Raw genomic sequence first — 20,041 nt, 5'->3', positions numbered from 1 at the left:
GGCGTTGCGTTAACGTCGGCGCCTTGTAATCAAGGGGTCCCGCGTTCGATACACGGTGGAGGCACATAGTGGTTCGGATCCCATTTTAAACTGTAGGCCCAATTTCGATTAGCCTTTCTGTGCGTAAAGTGGACTTACAACTCAAACACTGGACCCTTCGAACCACGGCAAAGGTACATCTTGCTTGAACGTACTGCTTGTAATATTCGTTTTTATTTTTTTATTTTACCGCGAATATAAGTCTTCAATTTATTCAAAATTCGATTTTTCGTGGCCAATAGTGAAGTTCGCTCAGCGGTTTTGAATCATTTATGCTTCAAATACTTCTAAGTTTTATTTGTTAGCTACTTTAAGTTTCTTCACTCTTACTTCTGGGTTAATGTCACGGAAATGAAAGTGTACTCATAAAGAAAGTGTATGTACCGTGGTTGAAGGACAGGATTAAATTTTGTGACAGGTGGATAATTGATGGTCAATATTGTGAACTAGTAGCCTAATCAATGCGTTATCTTATATTCTACATCATTTTGGCTTCAGCTTGACACAGATCTCAATAAACATTTGAAATAAAATCAAATTCAACATTTCTACTGATTTCTTGGAATTTAAAAAAAAATGAATGTACAAGGACAACTGTTGTTTGAGTTATACGATATAGTTAAATGTGCATCCAAACTCACAAAATTACCATTTTAGAACGATACTTTTAGAGTTTATATTTTATATTACTTTGATAGCTAAGCACATGTAAGCATTTTTTTCTTGAAGCTTGCATGTTTCTTTGGTTCTCATGACCTTTCATTTCCGAGTAAGCTGCAATTGTTTAAAATACCTGGCAATAGATAGCAGCACAAACTACTTCTATTTGGGAATCGTTGTACTTTCGCGTTTTTCCGTTAGATGTCGCTATTTTCGCTCCTTCATCCGGGATCTCCTTGCGGGCACACCAGACATGGCGGGTGTTAACTTGGTTGAATGACGGTAATTGTTAAGGATTTTTCACCTGAATTTTGTGTATTTAGTGGAAGCAAGGAGATAAACAACGCGTATAAATGACATTTACTCTTATAAAAGGTTAAAAATGCAGAATGTAGTACAAGGCTCTACGTCGGATAGCCAGAAACTTGAGAAAGTTAGTGTGCAACACGAAGTAGGAAAATCGTCAACTCCCTTATCTTCCAACTCGAGCCCTACGAAGTCGGAAACAGAGACGTATTCGGAGTTGCAGCCAAGATTTATGACTGATTCATCGGAGAGTGAAGGGGAAGACGATTCTGAGGTAAGATGACAATATTTTGGTGTACCAGGCTCTTGTATTCATGGCCACTAACGAAACGAGGTTTCAATGAACTTCCAAAAGAGACATCTTGCGGCATAGTAATGTTCCTGGTAACTGTATCGTATGTGAGAGTTGAGCAATAAAATGTGCACGTCTTTTTACGTAATTTCAAGACAGAAACTTTATTTGAAGATTTGTATAGTGCATAATGAAGTATAGCAGTCTCGTTGATGTAGATGACAAATTTAAGCGAGTTTTTTTATGATGAACAATAAGGCATAGAATCGCAAATGAGCGTATGTTAAGGTCCTAATTAAATAGGATGACGAAAGATAGTTAAAAGAATTTGTCCAAAAATTGGGATAAGGGTTGATTTACATATTAAACCTGTTTAAAGTTGAATTATTAATTAAAATTAAGAAAGGCTGAAGAAGATATCTGAGCACTGAATGTTTTTAAAATTTACATTCCATCTCGATGTTTCTAAGGACGTGGTTTATTGCAAAAATCAGCTTAAATTACCAAAATAATAATGTATATCCAGTTTTCGATCAGTTTTTCTAAAATGCCATTTCTTCTTTGAGGTTCATATGCTGTGCTATTGAATTATTGCAAATATGAGTATCAAAACGGACACATTTAAAAGAAAAAAGCTCAAATGGAAGAAAGAATGTTCAGTAAATAACCCACTGTCTACTGCTTTCATATCATAGAAACAGATATGGTGTTTTTAATACTATAATATTGTGTGTTGTAGTATATCATATTTTATTATGCTAAAGCACCATGTTTATTTACACACACACACACACACACACACACACTCCGTGTAGCATTTGAAAGAAATTCCAGCAGCTACTCATCCAACATCTGAATATTATTAATTATAAATGTAGTTCCTTTCTTGTGCCAAAAATTAGCAACCAGAGGTGGAATTTCCCCTCATTCTCCCCCTTCAAATAGCACTCTGCATAATCAAGGGGTCCCGGGTTCGATACCCGGTGGAAGCACATAGTGGTTCGGATTCCACTTTAAACTGTAGGTCCAGTCCCGATTAGCCGTAATGTGCACAAAGTGGACTTAAAACACCAACTCAAACCAAAGCACTCTCCATGTATTTGTCTGTGTGTGTCACATTTTGGTGCATTTACGGAGCACCAAGCTACAAAGTACTGCATTTTTTGAAAACTCTGAAAGTATGAATAGACAGCCAGCTAATATTGAAATACGAGGGATTCATGAGTTAATTGTTTGGTAACTACCTCTGTAGCTGAGAATTTTGGGAGCTGTCATGCTTGATATTCTGGATTTGAGTCCTGATAAGAATAAGGCATTCCTTTGTGCTTCATTTATTTCATCTTGCTTATATTTCATCCTCATTGACACAGTTAACCAAACACAACTGTGGGATATTTATTTTAAAATTGCAACAAAATTGTTTAACTTCTTAGTGTACCTGCTGACCCCGATGTTATTTCTTCACTTGCAATGCCGTGCACAGATCCCAACTTTCAGTCATAGGGAATTTGAAGGTTCTTACTCGTACTGTCCAGATGATTACAAAGATTGATGTGTAGAATTTGGCAAGATTATATATTGTAGGTTGAAACAGCAGCTATGCATTGCATTGCGTGAATTTTGGTGCCATAAGCATGAAACTAATGAAATCAAACACACATGACTGGGCACTTTGCCAAGATACATTGTTTGTCAACTCTACCAGATGAGAGAAACATGATGGGGAAGCCATGCTGTGACCAAAGGATAATATCAATGTAAAAATCAAATTTCTAAAACTTGACACAAGTTCAAATTACCATCATGAACAACTAACAAAAAAACCCACTGATTTCAGCAGTTGACAAGAAAAGTTAACTAGCGAACATGCCAAGGTGGATTAATTTAAATCAGGTGATTTTTTGGGGGAAAAGAAAATTACTGATTTAAGTCGCTTTAAGGAAATAATTTATGGAGTAATGAACATGAGGATTTTATAGATATGAAAATCACTTTTGCTGAAAGTACATTAATCTTGTAATAATTTAATGATATTTATGAGGCTCTAAGAAAGTAAGGAAACATACTATATTTATTGATAGGGTGAAGCTCATATGAAAGGAAATGGTAAACTGTAAATACACTAAAATTTCTCTTAATTTAAATTTCAATAATTTTTTACAGGCAAAAATAGGGCCCAAGTTCCTTTTATTTTATTGTGATTTCATCATGCTACGAATGCAATTTTAACATGGTTCAATTTCGATTTACTATTAACACATACTGCGGAGTTTTAGCGATTAGTTGAGATTTTGTTAAATATATGCTTTCATAGTTAGATTAGGCAGGCTAGGTTTGGTTCTCTTAGCATTAAAATAAAGTCCCTAAAGATTCTGATTTACTTCTACATTAATTCCCACATGTCTACGATACTTACACATGTCAACATAAGTAACTTTCTTTCGAAATACAAACAGTGCTCATTACTTTAATGAAGGTTCATTGTATGACAATGATTGCCAAAATTCTGCAATAATTAGTCTTTCCTGCTAGAAGAATTTGAAAACAAAATCGTAAAACAATTGGAACCGTTAGCGTTATTATAGTTGTGTTCTTATATCCAGTATCTGAAACAGAAAAATATATATTTCCATATAATTGTTTATTTGCTTTAATCAAACTGTTGAAATATTTTACAGGGCCTTTTACCAGAAAAAGCCTTTCTATAAAACACACACACACACACACATATATATGGTGCGAAAAAAATATAGAAGCAATTTTAAGTGTTTTTTTTTTTTTTTCAAATTAAAAAAAAATCATCAAAAAATATTTTTAACCACCCTGGAACATGCATTGCCAGTACTTGCGCATGTAGGTTTGAATTAATTTTGTATGTAATATGTTAAATTCCTGAGCCTTATGATTGTTGGCTATCATGTGAACCAAACACATTTTCATAAATGTTCCACGTATGAAACTGTAGCAAGTAGACATGTAAACAGTGAGCTGTGCGAGTTCTTTGTGCCTGTAGAAGGCATTTGTTTGTGCTGTTAAGTGTTTGGGAGAAGATGAATAGTAATATATAATATTGTAGCTGGTATTGAATTGGCAGGCATTGGGGTATGGTGGATATTTCAATAATAGAAATGTGTAGTTTCTACATTTTTGGAGCTTAATTCTGAGAATTTAATAGAACTGTTATGCCCTCCAGCTGCTTCTTAAAATTGTGTCCCTTGAAGGTAGTTAGAAATGAACATTACTTTTTATTAACTTGATGTTATAAATTACTCATATATGCAATTTCATACAATGGAAACGTAGTGGAGTGGGACAAGTTGTGCATTTTTTTAGAAAAGGTGATAAATATTTCTGACAAACCATTAGTATGAACCTGGGTACAGTGGTGGTACCATAAAATAATTAAGAGGTGGTAAGATTCCTCTTATCATGCATCTATCAGAGGTGACTGTAGGGAGGGGGAGGCTGATAATTGTTGGGAGACTGGGATCATGTTCCCCTCCCCTCCCCTCTAGTCCTCTCACTGCGCGAGGACATTCCCCATCTGAAGTGGCTTCCTGTAAGAACTGGCCAAAACTACATTTAAGTGCTTGTTGCTTCAAACCGAACATATTCACCATTGTGGACATCTTAATATCACAATATCGTAGATACAAGCCATAGCACATTGATTTAAATTTTGTTCTTGTACAATTATTGTAAACAATACACAAACCGAACAGGTCGTCACTTTGTTGGCAGCATTTAAACATGCCTGTTAATGAATTCATTGTTCCCTCATTATGATTTCTATCCTGATGCCAGCTTGATTTTAATTTGAAGTATTCACTTGTATCTTTTGTTTTCAACATTATGCAGAACAGGGAGATGGATGAAATGTTTTTCTGTTATAGCAGTATGAACTTAAAAAAAAATAATACAATAAAATCCACAATTGGTCAGTATCATGTGCTCAAGTCTTTGATATGTTTCATGGAATTGCACATTTACCAATTTACAACCTAGTTAACAATTTCAGCTTCATATTAAAAAAGTACATGGAGCAGGCCTGAACCATTGATAAATTTGAATTAAAATGTGGGGTTAGGTTGTCAATGATTTGGTAGCTTTCATAATTATATATTTCATTGGTCTTTTTAAGGGTTTAAGATTAAGCGATGAGTCTCAAAATGTGACTGAACTTCTTTGTCTTGCTCTGGCAACCGTACAGTCTTGGTACAATAAAGAATTTGAAAAGTAAAAGGAATATTTCATAACAAATTAGCAGTCTTTCAGATTGTTGCTAAATCCAATATAGTCTGAACACTTCCAGCTCCTGTCAGATTAATTCACACCATCTGCAATTTCAGTCTCGATTACTTCAGTAGCCCATGGCTGCCGGGAAAGATATAAATCTCTTGGCTGTGATTTTTCTTCTTAGAATGTAACTTTGCGATAGCGTGTTTCTTATTTTCTAATATGGCCTTATAGAACAGTAAACTAACTCAAATTTTTATCTATTATTTTGTACATGGTATTTATTCCTTTCACGCTGATTTTACTGTTTTTTTTGTATTATTTTGGTGCCCAGACATTGGAACTTAAGTATCAAGGTCTAACTTAAAACTCTGATCCATTGCAGTGTATACTGCTTCCAAGGTGTCTAAACTAATGTCACTCATGAAAGATTTCTGCATTTTATCATATGGATTCTTCAGTTTACAATTTTATGTAGGCTATAGGCTATCTGAGAAGTCATGTATAATGCACATACAATAATGAATTTTAACCAAATGTATCTCCTTATAGTATAGGATAGATTAATGGCTATTGACATGTTTTTAGATAGAAGTCAGTTCACCATACAGTCAATCATTGTCAAATAAAGAAATAATCATTGGGGTAAAATAGAGGGTTAGAAAAAAATATTACTTCTGTTATGAAGAGTCATAGCAGCATGATTCTTTTGTTATCTTCAAATGAGATGAGCTGGCGCGTGTGGCAGAGTTGTTAGTATGGCATGCTACTATGCCAGTGGTCCTGGGTTCAAATTCTGGCCTGGGCATTCTTTGTGAGTGTCCTTTTATGAATTTCATCATATCATCAGTCGTGCTCATCTTTGCAATTGGCCAGAAGTGGCAGTAATGCGAAGCAAAATGAAGCAAATTAATGAAATGAGATGACTTCTGGTTACTCTGTGTGAAAGTATGCACCTGACTAACATTTAAGTAACAAAGGTTTTCAGTGATTTTATGAGAACTGGTAACACTGGGGTCACACAAATCAAACCAGAATGGAATGGTAAGAGAAAAAATATTTGGCCTTAAGCAATTGTGATAGGTAACCTAACTAGATGTCAATACTGACAGTGGGTGTGTGAAGGTTTCTGGAGTGTGTTGATCACACCTTCATTATGACAAGCATCCCATATGTGCCTTCATGTCACAATGCAATATGCATGGGACAACCTAATGAAAGTAATAACTATCATTACACTGACAAAGTAGCCCATCGGCTTTCTTTATTTACTGGAAGACTTAAAATATTGTAGTTTGAGACCTTCGTTTTTTTTTCTAATACCTACTGTGTTATTTGACATTGAGTTTCCAGGTCACCCTTATTTAGTGTGTAAATGGCGATTAGGAAATGAAAACATTGTTTTCATAAAATGTATTTGACTTCAATAAATATAGGGTCTGCTGGGGGCAATGTGTGTTTTTTAAAATTATATCCTAATTTCACTTTTAAAATGCTAATTTATCAGTAATATATATATATATATTGGCAATTCTTGTTTGTTAAGTGAGTAATTTTGATTGAACGTTTCATTAATTTCAACCTTGCAATCATTTTCTCACATAATTACAAAGCACAGTGGTTCAAATGCATGGACATCCTGGCCAAAATTAAATTTTTGGTCTGTGACCTCTGAATGCAGATTTTTTTTCTTTGTATATTCTTTAATTTTAGGGAAAGAAAACAAAATTGGACAATATTATGATATTTTAATGCCAATTGTGCTCACAATACATATACTTCAATTCCCCAATGACTTGCCCTTCCTGTTGGAAGATGATTCCAGCATCTTGGAACAGGTTTTTTTACTTTCTATCTGTGGACAAGTGTTTACTATCAAAACTTAGACTTCACTTAACTAAGAAGAGAGAGCAATTGTTGAACTTTTTCGTGCTTGGTCTTGTTCAGTTAACACACAGCATAGGTTTTCAATTTCAACTTCAAAATGTTAACAAAAAGGGACCGATTCTTTCTTTCTCTTCTTCTTCTTTTAGATAAAAAAAGGGGAGAAAGGCATCTCCCCAGGTAGCCCCAAGGCTCTCACCTGACCAGTGGGGGTTAGCCACCTTCGCTTCTCTCTATCTCTCTGCTAGTTTTCTATTCTGTCTCCCTGTTGTCTTTCCCTCATTTTCTACTTTCTTTCTTGGTCCTGACCCCAAGCCACCCATAGAGAAAGGGAAGTGGAAGGTACTTCACTCCCCACCCTCTCTCTCTAGATATATGGAAGGCTTCTCTGATGGATTTGTGGTAACGTCTCGTAATAAAATGGTCTCTGGTTTGATACCCATTGGAGGCACAGTGGTTCGGATCCCACTTTAAACTGTAGGTCCAGTCCTGGGTAGCCTTCCTGTAAAAAGTGGACTTAAAGCAGCAAATCGACAATCAATCTAGATATATAGAGAAAAAGTGATGTTTTGAGTACTTGGGGTAAGGTGATGACAGATTTGATAGGCCTGGCATTCAGTATTCAATCATAGTATGGACTTAACTGACCTGATGATTCTTTGTCTGGAATTTTCTCACTGTTGTCACTTACTGTGTTCAAAAAAATATGAAGGAAATTATTGATTGATATAACTTTCTAAAACGAAGTACCCAAAAGCTCTCCAGGGACATGGATTTTCTTGATAATGTTACAGTCTATAGAAGTACACAGTGATGCATGCTCTGCAATTTCAATTTCTGTTAAGTGCAGTATTAGAAATGCTGTGTTACTACATTTTCTGAGACTTTTTTAACCCAACTTTGTAATATAAATAGAAAAGGCTTAATTATTCTAGGTATGCATGTAGCTTAACCTTGTCTGTAACGTCAAATACACTACCTCACCTCATATTGACCAAATGAGTTGTCTAAAAGTTGAGATTTTTACTGAGAGTTAGGTTCATGCAGAGTTTCCTTTGCTAAATTTCAGAATTTTTCATGAGGATCCATCTGAGATATTTAACCCCGAAAACTGTCAAAATTACATAAACGGCCATGTTGGAAGACCATGCTGTAAAAAAGGATTGCATTTCTAATCCCTGATATTTTATTTGCAACACCCTTAAACTAGGTCTACACACATAAAAGAAAGCCTTAAACTAAACCCCTTTATTATAAATAATCTGGCTTAAAAATTGAATTATTTAACCATTTTTATCCAAATTTCCACCATAATTTTCGTGCTTGGTATGCAATTTTGAGCAAAGATATTTGAATATCATAGAAAGTATACTTCATTAGTTACAAAATGAATTTTGTTCCAGGTCTCTAGCTCTAATGGTTTTTAAGATATTAATTAATGTTTCTGTAAACTGCTACATGAGCAAAAGAAGCCATGCACCATGTTGGAAAAATGGCAGCCCATGAGAACTGACAACAGGAATTTTTTTAACATTGGTTTTGATATCTAGAAACACGTACAAACGTATGTACTAAAAATGATATTTTTTTCTAAAATGGTCATGTAACCACCATTGGATGGTTTCGTATGGAATGACTCATTAATAAAGAACTTGCCTACACTCAGCCACAGGTAAAGATAGGAAACCAATTTTCTTACTCTTAAGGGGATGAGGGACAGTTTCGCACCAGTTGTGCATTTATGTCAATATCGTCCGAATGGGCAGTGCCACTGAGGAAAAAAGCTGGCGTTCAATAGAGTATGAATTTCTCCACATGTTGCAAGTGAAAGTGTTCTTTAAAGTTGATTATTAAGCTAGGTACGATGTTTGAAAAATATGATGAATAAGAATTTTCAGAAACCCATGTATTGCTTATGAGGAATCAACTTAAAGTTACTGCTAATCGAATGGAAGTTTCGACTTTTCCGGCTGTCAATTACTACTTCCGTCTGTCCTTTTTCTGTTGATATATTGTTCTATTCCATCAGAAGTTTGATATTCGCAAGAGAACAAATAAAATAATACTTCCATAAGAGCACTGTATTTCTTCTTGCCTCCTGCAGCCATCTTGGCAGTGTTGTCAAACCTGATGCACATAAACGAGCTAAATTTCACCGTAAACGGAGTAAAAACTTTCAGGGAGCTAGATTTACGAAATTGGATAAAGTGCCTCCTGGGGTAATTGTAGGTATGAAATGAGTGGGTGAGGGGGTGCTGTTATTACAGTTAGCTTTAAAGTGATGGCAATTTGTTCTTAGTTTTCACCGTCTAGATCCGATGGCATCACCCATCTCAATAAAATCCACCAATGGTCGTATGAAATCGAAAATAAAGTATTCCCGGATAACAATATTACGTCCTCTCCACGTCAGCCAAGGCGCTATAAAGAAAAATAGCTGGGGATGTAAGGGGGAGGGCGACGTAGCCGATATGACAATATCACGTCATGTGCAAAATGTATACTTATGACAGGAGTTGTCTCTTTAAGCCAAAGTCAGTGATGGCATCATAGTGGGGCAGGGGGCGGTTGCCATAGTTCACAGCCAAACGAGTGCATAAAAGAGCCAGATCTGGCTCCAAAAGAGCGGAGCTGGCATCAGTGATTGGCAGCTGCTGAAGGGAGAAGAACCTGTGGGAAATTGTCCCTCTCCCCTTAAAATAAAACATGAGTTAAGTAAAATACATTTTGAACCAATTATTCCCATGCTCTTTTGTGATCTTTTAACTTTGAGGGTCGTCATAATATACTATTTTCTGGACATTTTCTCCCTGTTCCAATGATCTTGCTCAGATGAAAAATCAATTTTAGCATAAGGGTTTGAATTTGGCATTATGATGACATTGAAAGGTATTAAGTGGAGCAAGGGAGACGGTCAGGGTGTAATTGGAAAAAAAATGGAAAACTCCCTTTTGTTCCCAAAACTTTGGAGCAGATGACCTTTGACACAGATATTGAAAATATGATGACAAAGTCAGATTTCTGTCTAAATGGGAGGCCACAACTGGAGCAGTAAAGGTATAGATAAGGAAGTTTCCCTATGAAGGAATATTCTAAATACTTACCACTATTTAGACTTCTTATAAACAAGATGAACAAATGTAATAGCTGCTGTTCATGTTCTGTGAATTTATCCTTCACCAAAGCTGTGAGCAAAATAATATCTGCTGTCTACATTTTCACTCTTCATTGCAAGCAAATTATACAAAATAGTTTTACCTAACGTCAAGAGGGCTAATGACAGTGCTACTTGTCTGGCTCAAATAAAGCCCAAAGATTTAGAGAGGCTATCTCTAGCACATGGGTCAGCCCCCGTGGCAGAGTGGTTAGCACATCATGCTGCAACGTCAGGGGTCCCGGGTTCGAATCCTTGCTTGGGCATGGACGTTTGTGATGTCTATTCATCAATTTCATCATCATATCATCACTCATCCCCATCTTTGCAAATTAGTCAAAAGTGGCACAAGAAGCGAAGTAAAATAAATCAAATCAAAATCAAAAAATCTAGCACATGGTATTATATTGAATCTTGATGTACCTATTTTGATTATACTTTTCACTCTAATCCAGTGGAAATGATAAAAGTATGACCATTCCATGTAAAATGGCAAAAAAATGAATACACTTCAATGGTGTGAAGGACCAGTTCTCAGACTTTTTTGTTTGGCACATCCATACAGTATTTTTTTTCTTTAAACTCTTCCAACCCAGGCTATCCAATTCAGGTGTAACTATGATGTATGATTACCTGTAGACTATGTAACAGTAAATGCACGGCCATGAACATAGGCAGAATTGCGCCGGCACCACATATGAAAAAAGTTAAGCAAGACCGGAACAAAAGTCGCTGGTTCCCATGGACTGTGTAGCAACGTCAACCGGGCTGCATTGTCTAGTTCAAGCATCAGACCGACCTCTTTCTGGGGCACTTTCATGTTATCCCTAACCTTTCGAGCAAATACTATCATTTTGTATCACATGGAGATTACAAAGACCAACTCTATAATGAGATCTTTCATTCTCTTAAGCCTCCGAACACACATGGTTGTTCTCCGACGTGGCAACTTCTGCGAGCCACCTAATTTCATGGCCATGCGTTTAGTCTATAGTTAATCATACTATTCCACAATTAAACACTGAATTTTGTGCATAATCAATAGCACAAATAAAAATGGATAAAGCGGTAGCCAAACATAATTAGATTTGGCTGATCATGTGACTCACTCCTATCCAACAGTTTCCCCACCAACACACAGTAGATGCTGCCCTGCCTGCTGTAGCAATTTGAACACTGTGGAAGAGTATTGAGTTCTCAGTGTTATCAGATCATGCCCCATGCACACTACTGCAGTTTTCTACTACTTGTGCAAACAGGGATTGTCTACATTGGTCAACATAGATGAAAAATAAACAAAGGTGATTTCTTTCTGTGGACCAAGAATTCCTCTCCCTATTGAGCAATTGTCCAAAAGTAAACTAGCCCATGTTTCTCCTTGAATTATAAAGTTAAAAAATAATACTCCCTCTGTCCCATAATTATTGTCCGGTAAACTTTCGTTTATTGTTCCATAATAATTGTCCGATAGTCAAACTGTGATATTGGTGTATACAGAAGTAGAAAATTAAACACGGGAATGAGTCATGCAACGTTATTAGTCAAGGATCAGTACAAATTGGCCGATCAAGTATCCAAAAGAACATATATAAAAAGTCACCATTTTGGCATACTGGACTATAATTATGGGACAGAGGGAGTATTAAAATATGTAGAACATATGCTTGTTTTGTACAGGGTGGGAAATAACCTTTTGCTAGGGGTATGCGGGAAAAAGTAACAACAATTAAGAAATTATGGTAATACCAAATGTTTACTACGACAATTGTGCTTACAAAAACAAAATTAAAAGTTAGTTCACGACAAAGCACCTTGCTTCAAGGCAAATGCTAAAACCAAGACCTTCTTCGGCAAAGTGGCATTGACTTCTTCAGCAGTTCTGAATGGCCGGGTGCATCACCGGACCTGAGTGCAGCGGAGCACTTTGAGGCTATTCTGAAGGACACAGTCCTTGATGATAGTGGAACGTGGACCGGACCGCCATTCCCGGCCAACACTCCTTGCACATCTGGAACAAGTCCACAAGTGACATGGAATGGAATACGGACTGTTTGCGAATCTTCTGAGCTCCTACCCTGATCGTCTTCGTGCTGTGAGAGAAGCAAACGGCGGACATACTAACTTTTAATTTTGTTTTTGTAACCACAATTGTCGTAGTAAACATTTGGTATTACCATAATTTCTTAATTGTTGTTACTTTTTACTGTGGACCCCTAGCAAAAGGTTATTTCCCACCCTGTATATCGTCCCATTACACTAAAATACTACTGCAATTCACTTTGTTTACTTTTTTTGGGGTTAAGTTTTACAAATTATTATGAAAATGTATCATTTAAAGAACAACATTAAGGAAAGGATTTGAAAAATTTCAAGCTTATTTATAAAAAAAATAGTGAAATGTTTGTGGGCCTACATGCAAGTATAAAATATAATTTATATTTCTTACCTTGAATACTTTATTTGAACAGTAACTCCATTCTTCTCTCCTTTTTCGTAATTTTCAAGCCAGGCCCCATGGTGGAGTGGTTAGCACATGGTGCTACGATGCCAGGGTTTCTGGGTTCGAATCCTGTCCCGGGCATGGATGTTTGTGAATGTCCATTCACCAATTTTATCATATCATCACTCATCTCTACCTTTGCAATTTAACCAAAAGTTGGACAAAAAGCAAAGTAAAGCAAATCAGTCAGTCTTAAATTTCAAGGTGTCGTAAAATGTTTCATCTGACCATTCTTTCATTTTCAGAAGAATGCTTTTCTCGATAGATAGAGCTGCCAAATTGCTCATCGTGACTTACCTTGTGAGACTCTTAGGTAGACCATTGCCAGAAAAATATAACTTCACTCACTCATTACGCCACACAGATGATAGGTCTTGGATAAAAATTCTGTGCTCCAAGGAAACAGATTCTATTGTAACATTCCCCAATGTGATTTAGGTTTCAACTCGAAGAAAGAGAGTCCTGGCCTTTTTCACTTTTTTCATTTTTTGGCTTCAGTTCACAAAAAATTCTCCTTGCACGTGGTGGTTTGAAGAGGTCAGTAGCCTCTATCTCTACTTGTCTACAGGTGCTCGTTGGAACAGCGATCTTCTTGGCCCAGATGGAGATTTTCCTGTCTTATGTCACTAGTTTTCCATTTCCAGTAATCTTTTGGCTTCACATTCCTGGGAAAATTCCATGCAGGGAACAGTGATAGGGAATTTTGTGAGATTGAACTAGTTCAACATCCACACACCTCCTCGGTATAGGTGTAGTATGTCTCCACGTTTAATTGAATTGAGGTAACAGTAACCCATTTTACACTGTACTCGAAATCAAACTGGTCAAGCTGGCCTCCATGGTTGGGTGGTTAGCACAGTTCATTTAGCAACCTTCTTTTGGCTGCAATCCTTTATATTATACCACGGCTAAATATCTTCAGGGGGTAGGGTTCTCTTAGAAAGGAAACCAGCCAACAAGCCTTCCAATGGAGACAGTTAATAAGATTATATTATAACTTTCTTTTTTCATCAAGATTATAGTTAACACAAGAATATATTTATATAGAAGTAATCGATTTTTTACAAAAAATTCAATTGCTCTATTCTTCATTAAAATTCCAGTTCTCAATCATTTGTCGTCATTTTCACATTCACAATTGATCGCCTATTCTCCCTTTATACACTTGTGTGGACTTCCTTTGGGATCTGAGTCTTGACTTGGACTTCCTTCTGGATCGGGATCTATTGATCACGAATCTTTCACTTTACTAATTGTCCTATACTTGTACATACTTTCCACTAAGTCCCAGAAAGTTTTTGCCTTTTATTCTTCCAATAGCTAATATCAAGTCCAATCTAGTAATGCACCTTGGGACGTCTATTAGAATGTGCCACCACTAGTAATTACGACCAAAAGTGTAGACTCAGTGCAACGGCTGAAACACGCATCAGAGTGCTGTGGGTCGCAACTGGAACGCGCCACCACTAATGTATCAAAACTTCCACAAAGGGGATCGTAGTAATCCAACAAACCCAAAATTTGTTACGAGACCCAAATTTATATCGATACTTTTACTTCTCTAAATTTCGTATCTATTTACATATGAGTACATGTTTCATTGGTATTGAAAATACCGGAAGTGTCTCCAGTTGGTTTCAAATTCGGCATACTCAATAATTTGGGCCTCGTAATCACGAATCTGCAGTTAAAAATTGGCGGTCACATCTAGAAATTGCAAAATAACCTTGTCAATTACCGCTGTGATTCTCCATACACTAATATGGAAACCGAAGACTTCTTCCTTTCCACACAACGGTCTTGCTACTGTAGTCATAACACAACGTTGCTCAAGTGTTGTGCAATAAGTGAGACCCGTTGCATGGTGTGTTCATTTGCATGTGAGAAAATGGTGTCTTGCGTAAAGATGGAAAACATGTTTGCCACACGAACCCTTCACGGTAAGGTTAGGTTAGGCAAGCATAGTTAAAATTAAGGGTGATCGTAAACATAGTTTTGAAACGCTGATCATTGAAAAAATAGTTGTTTTGTTCATAAATCAAGGGTGTTTACTCCGTTCACGGACCCACTTTTTTTTAGACTTATTTTGCAATTTCTAGACATAACCGCCAAATTTTAACTGCAGATTCGTGATTACAAGGCCAAAAGTAGTGAGTATGCCGAATTTGAAAGCAATTGAAGATACTTCCGGCATTCTCAATTTGCTCCAACATTTTACAAGTATTTTTAATAATTTTTTATCTTTATATATTTTCTATATTATCTTATACCATATTCTATTATTGTTCATCTTCCTAAACTATCTTGGAACTTATGTACACTATCATTCATGTATATTACAGCAATCTTCTGTCTTGCATGCCTTTTGCTGCCATCTCTGTTTAGCATTTGTAATCACTCACGCGAATCAGACTCATTTGGGTACGTAACAACTACAATACCAGTGGTCCCAGGTTCAAATCCAGCCTTGACATGGGTGTTCTTTGTGAATGTCCCTTCATCAATTTCATCATCATCATCCGTGCTCATTGTCATGTATAGCTAAAAGTGGCAGCTTACTTATCGCTGCTTGTTTTCTTGGCATTGTCGTTTTAGCAGCTGTGGATTTTCATGGAAACTGTTTCCCTTATTTCCACCCCTACTTGGCCTCTAGACTACCAGTCTGTGTCTGTGCACTTCAATCATTGGTGGCACTTGAGATAGACCAGTCTTCTTTGCTAATTGAAGCTGTTGCTCATTTATGTGTCTCCAAGATTCAAATTCCAGAACTTAACCCATGACCTTCCAGAAACTGATGTGCTTTTCATTTTTACATGCTATAAAAAAAGAAATTATGCCATAAAATTGTTAGCTTTGGAAATTTGGAACTACATCATGGTTAACTTGGAAATTATTTACATTTTTAGATTAGGTGATAGCCACTCTGATATGAAAGTAACCCATATTGACAGTTGGAGGCCTGAACAAATGATATCTGGCTTTTGTGGATGTATCTTAGAATTGGTCATTCAATTTTCTTACAATTTTATCAAGTTACTGCATATTATCTCTTGAGATTTACTGATAGTATTAATGTTTGGGTATTGAATAATTTAAAAGTCTGCACTTTGAGTGTATGGTCTCCCTAATTTATATTGTGTCTTGATATTGCAGAACTCTGCAGTATGTTGTTATCTGGTAGTATTAACTTGATGCATTTATTGTTTCAGGTGGAGTCATTCGTAATAGATCAGGCAGATCTGGATGAAGACGCCCGTTTGGAAACATCCAAGTTTCTTCTTGCATCTGAAGATACAGACCATTCAGTTGATCCAGAAACACAAGCAAGATTGGAAGCTTTATTGGAAGCAGCTGGTGAGATTTACTAATATTTTTGTAATATTGAATTTCAAAACATGCAAATTGTTTTTTGAGCAGGTTCTGTAGCTGAAAAATCAGTTTATATTTTTACTTGCTTTTCAGTAATGTATGATCTATAAGTTTCTTTTAAATTTCTCGGAATATCTGTGAAATCCAACCATTAAATAATATTTTTGGGGCATTGATGTTAACGGATTGAGATAATTTTTTGTATATATGTTCTCATTTTTAACTGGTGTTTCAGCTAGCTTTAGCACTGGTTAGTTTTCACTATTTCCTTTATAGTTGGAAGGTAAGTGCAGCCTGCATTATTGCTGCATCCACATTTGTACAGAATGAAGTATGCCGATATTGTAAGCAGGCACCCAATTTGCATTTGTGTTTGAGTTACACTACATTTTGATACATTTTAATATCATACAATTTCTTCAAAGATCCATACATATCCTGTGAATTTCAACTTAAAATAAGATAATTGATGAAAAGTATCACTAGTATCTGTTTTCATCTTTACTTGCCCTTTTACATTTCTTGTCTTGTCTCCCTTCAGTTTGACTTGTCAATTTTATTTCCATCTTGTGGAAGACCCAGAAAATCCTGCTCTTTTCTCCATGTGCTCTAGATCTTTCAATATATTCTGTAGCCTCCAGAAATTACTGTATTCTTTTCCTAAGTTTTAACATTCCTAGTTTATCTACGATATTAAAGAGAAGAAAATAAGAATTTGTATATTGTATACTTCTGTTTATTCTTTTCTTCTTCAGTGACCCTTTCTCAAGGCACCCAAATGTCAATCTTCCTTCCACATAGTACACCCTGAGCTGCATTTGCAGACTAACTAGGCTCTGGCGTCTGGACTTGCAACCAGTATAATCCTCTGTGGGACTCATGTTGTGTCGTCCCTATATCTTTGTATTGTACTTTCATCAATTTCAGCTTATCGCCATTCATCCTCATAATTTATGATTAGCCAAAAGTGGCAGAAAAGCAAAGTAAAATAATTAAGGCTGAGCGGATACCACTTTATATCAATACCGATACCAATACTTACTCTTACCGATTCCCACCAATACCTGCACTTGAAAATTGCAATAATAAAAATTTGTTAAAAATGATTGATAATTATTATTGGTGTGTAAATATCCTTCTCCAATTACATGCATCAATTTACCAAGAAATTTGCTTTACAATATTCAAGGATTACCATATTTACGCATGTATAATGTGCGTGCGTGTATATTGCGCACTCTGGTTTTTGATAGGGAAAAGTGACAAACAATTATATCTCATATATAATGCGCAATACAATCCAGGTTCAAGAAATGGCTTTCTTAGTTGTAGGTTGTAAAGCTGTTGCTATGCTGATCAACAGTGAATGACATCATTCCTATCAATGAGTCACCTGTTGCTATGTGGACCAAGAGGAGAACATACATTAAAAAGTGAAAAATTGTAGCACATGGCCTTGAAATATTTATAAGTGGTTTTGCTCATTTCCTCTTTAAAACTTCAAAATATGTACTTTTTCTATGACTAATGAAACATTTATAGGAGGCACATTCAGAACTCTCAAACTAGCAGTTTGCAGCACAAGATTTCTTCCATTAAGGCATTTACACACTCCATATGTGTCATATTATTTGGCGACTAATACAAGGTGGTTATAATTAAAGTGACGGTGTTCAGAGTGGTACAGCACGGGCTGTAATGAGAGTAGCAGTCTGAAACTTTGTAGATATGCTAATAAAGCAATGCGCTCGCGAATTATGCAAAAAAAAAAAAATAGTTCCAATTCTCGCCACCAGGGTAAAAAATGGCGCTGTAAGGAGTCAAAACGTGGTATAGTTACAGGAAAAAGGCAGGAAAGATCAAACACATGAGAACAATGGCTCTGGCATGTTTATTAGGAACTATGGTTACAAGAACTGTTCAATATGGCCTCCCAATTCAGCAACATGCTGCATTCGTAACACGGCATGGTCGACGGTTGCTCGCAGCATGTCTGGTGAAATCTGAGCGACATGTCATTGTATGCTAGCCTTCAGATCAGGCAGAGACCGGACATGTCCCTGATAGACACGATCTTTTAAATATCCCCACAGCCAGAAGTCACATGGATTAAGGTCGGGGGATCTGGAAGGCCAATCATCTGGAAACTGCCTAGAGATGATGCGGTCATTAGTGAAGGTTTCTCGCAGCAAATCTTTCACGTGGCGAGCGACATGTGGTGTTGCCCCATCTTGCATGAAAATGGTGGTGTGTTCACAGTTCCGTTCTTGCAAAGCTGGAATCACGTGTTGCACAAGGAGGTCCCTGTAACGTGCAGATGTCACTGTACACCTAACAGGCCCTCGAGGTGTCATCTCCTCAAAGAAAAACGGACCAAGAATGAAGGAGCTAGTGAACCCACACCATGCAGTCACGTAAACTGAGTGCAATGGTTGTTCCTGCACAACATGTGGACGAGTGGAACCCCATATGCGACAGTTCTGAGTATTCACTGTACCGACCAGAGTAAAATGCGCCTCGTCAGTCCACAGAATATTCCCTGGCCACATGTCATCCACTTCCATGAGTGCCAAAAACTGATGGGCAAACTCACGGCGTTGTGGAATATCTAGGGGTTTCAATTGGTGCACAATTTGAATCTTGTAGGGATACCAGTGTAAAATGCACCGCAATACCTTGCGAACTGTTGACCAGGGGAGTGACAATTCACGTGCCACAGCTCTAGCACTGGTTGCAGAAGTTGAGGCATGTGCTGCACGGTCAGCTACAGCTACAGCAACTTCGTCCACAACTTCCACGGGGATGGGCCGCCTTCCTCTCCCTGGTGCAACACCCAATTCACCTGTTTCCTCGAATTTCTTCATCATCTTCTTCAGCCCATTAATTGACATGGGCCCTCTTCTCAGCCCTTTCTGTTGGCGATATTTCCGCAGTGCAGCGTTACTATTGCTCCCATTCTGGTAAAACAACTTCACTAGCAGTGCACGGTCTTTCTTCGCAATAGCCATTGCTTTTTACACGGGAAAAATCAAACTTTTAATGTTCGGCGAACATTCACATCACTAAAGGAAAAAAAAAGCAACAAGCGTCACCAACAACAACCAGGGAGCTCACACAATGGTTAGGCAATGTCACCGACTTTGACGTCAGAGTTACGGAAAATTCCACGTTTTGACTGCTTACAGCGCCATTTTTTACCCTGGTGGCGAGAATTGGAACTATTTTTTTTTTTTGCATAATTCGCGAGCGCATTGCTTCATTATCATATCTACGAAGTTTCAGACTGCTACTCTCATTACAGCCCGTGCTGTACCACTCTGAACACCGTCACTTTAATTGTAACCACCTGGTACATTTTAATTATTATTATTATTATTTTCGTTCTCCTTATCTTTTCTTTCATCCAAAGTACCACAAAAATCAGAACGTTCATTCATTTTGTGATGAGCTTATTTCAACCGCATTGCAAATAAAGTGTCGCCATCTTGAATGGAATACTGTTGCCATATTCAGAAACTACAGAATTCAAGCTTTACAACGATATATACCACGATAGGTTTCTGTAAACATTAAAAAAATATTCTGTGCATAATACACACTA

The 20,041-nt window shown here is 36.9% G+C and overlaps 1 protein-coding gene across 5 annotated transcripts in view; it reads left to right on the top strand.

Annotated features, from left to right (window-relative positions):
• The first annotated feature begins 930 nt into the window (after positions 1–930).
• Positions 931–20,041, top strand: part of mask (multiple ankyrin repeats single KH domain) — a 127,537-nt gene continuing 108,426 nt past the window's right edge. For all 5 annotated transcript variants that reach the window (XM_083141543.1, XM_083141539.1, XM_083141540.1 and 2 more), the window contains exons 1-2: positions 931–1,279; positions 16,281–16,425. In XM_083141543.1, the coding sequence (XP_082997669.1) occupies positions 1,082–1,279; positions 16,281–16,425 (343 nt within the window). In that variant the 5' untranslated portion in view covers positions 931–1,081. The remainder of the gene's footprint in view (positions 1,280–16,280; positions 16,426–20,041) is intronic.

Source organism: Lepisma saccharinum, chromosome 20 (genome assembly GCF_977018435.1).
Source record: "Lepisma saccharinum chromosome 20, izLepSacc3.1, whole genome shotgun sequence".
Classification (NCBI taxonomy): domain Eukaryota; kingdom Metazoa; phylum Arthropoda; class Insecta; order Zygentoma; family Lepismatidae; genus Lepisma; species Lepisma saccharinum.
This window is presented reverse-complemented; position numbering and strand designations above follow the sequence as displayed.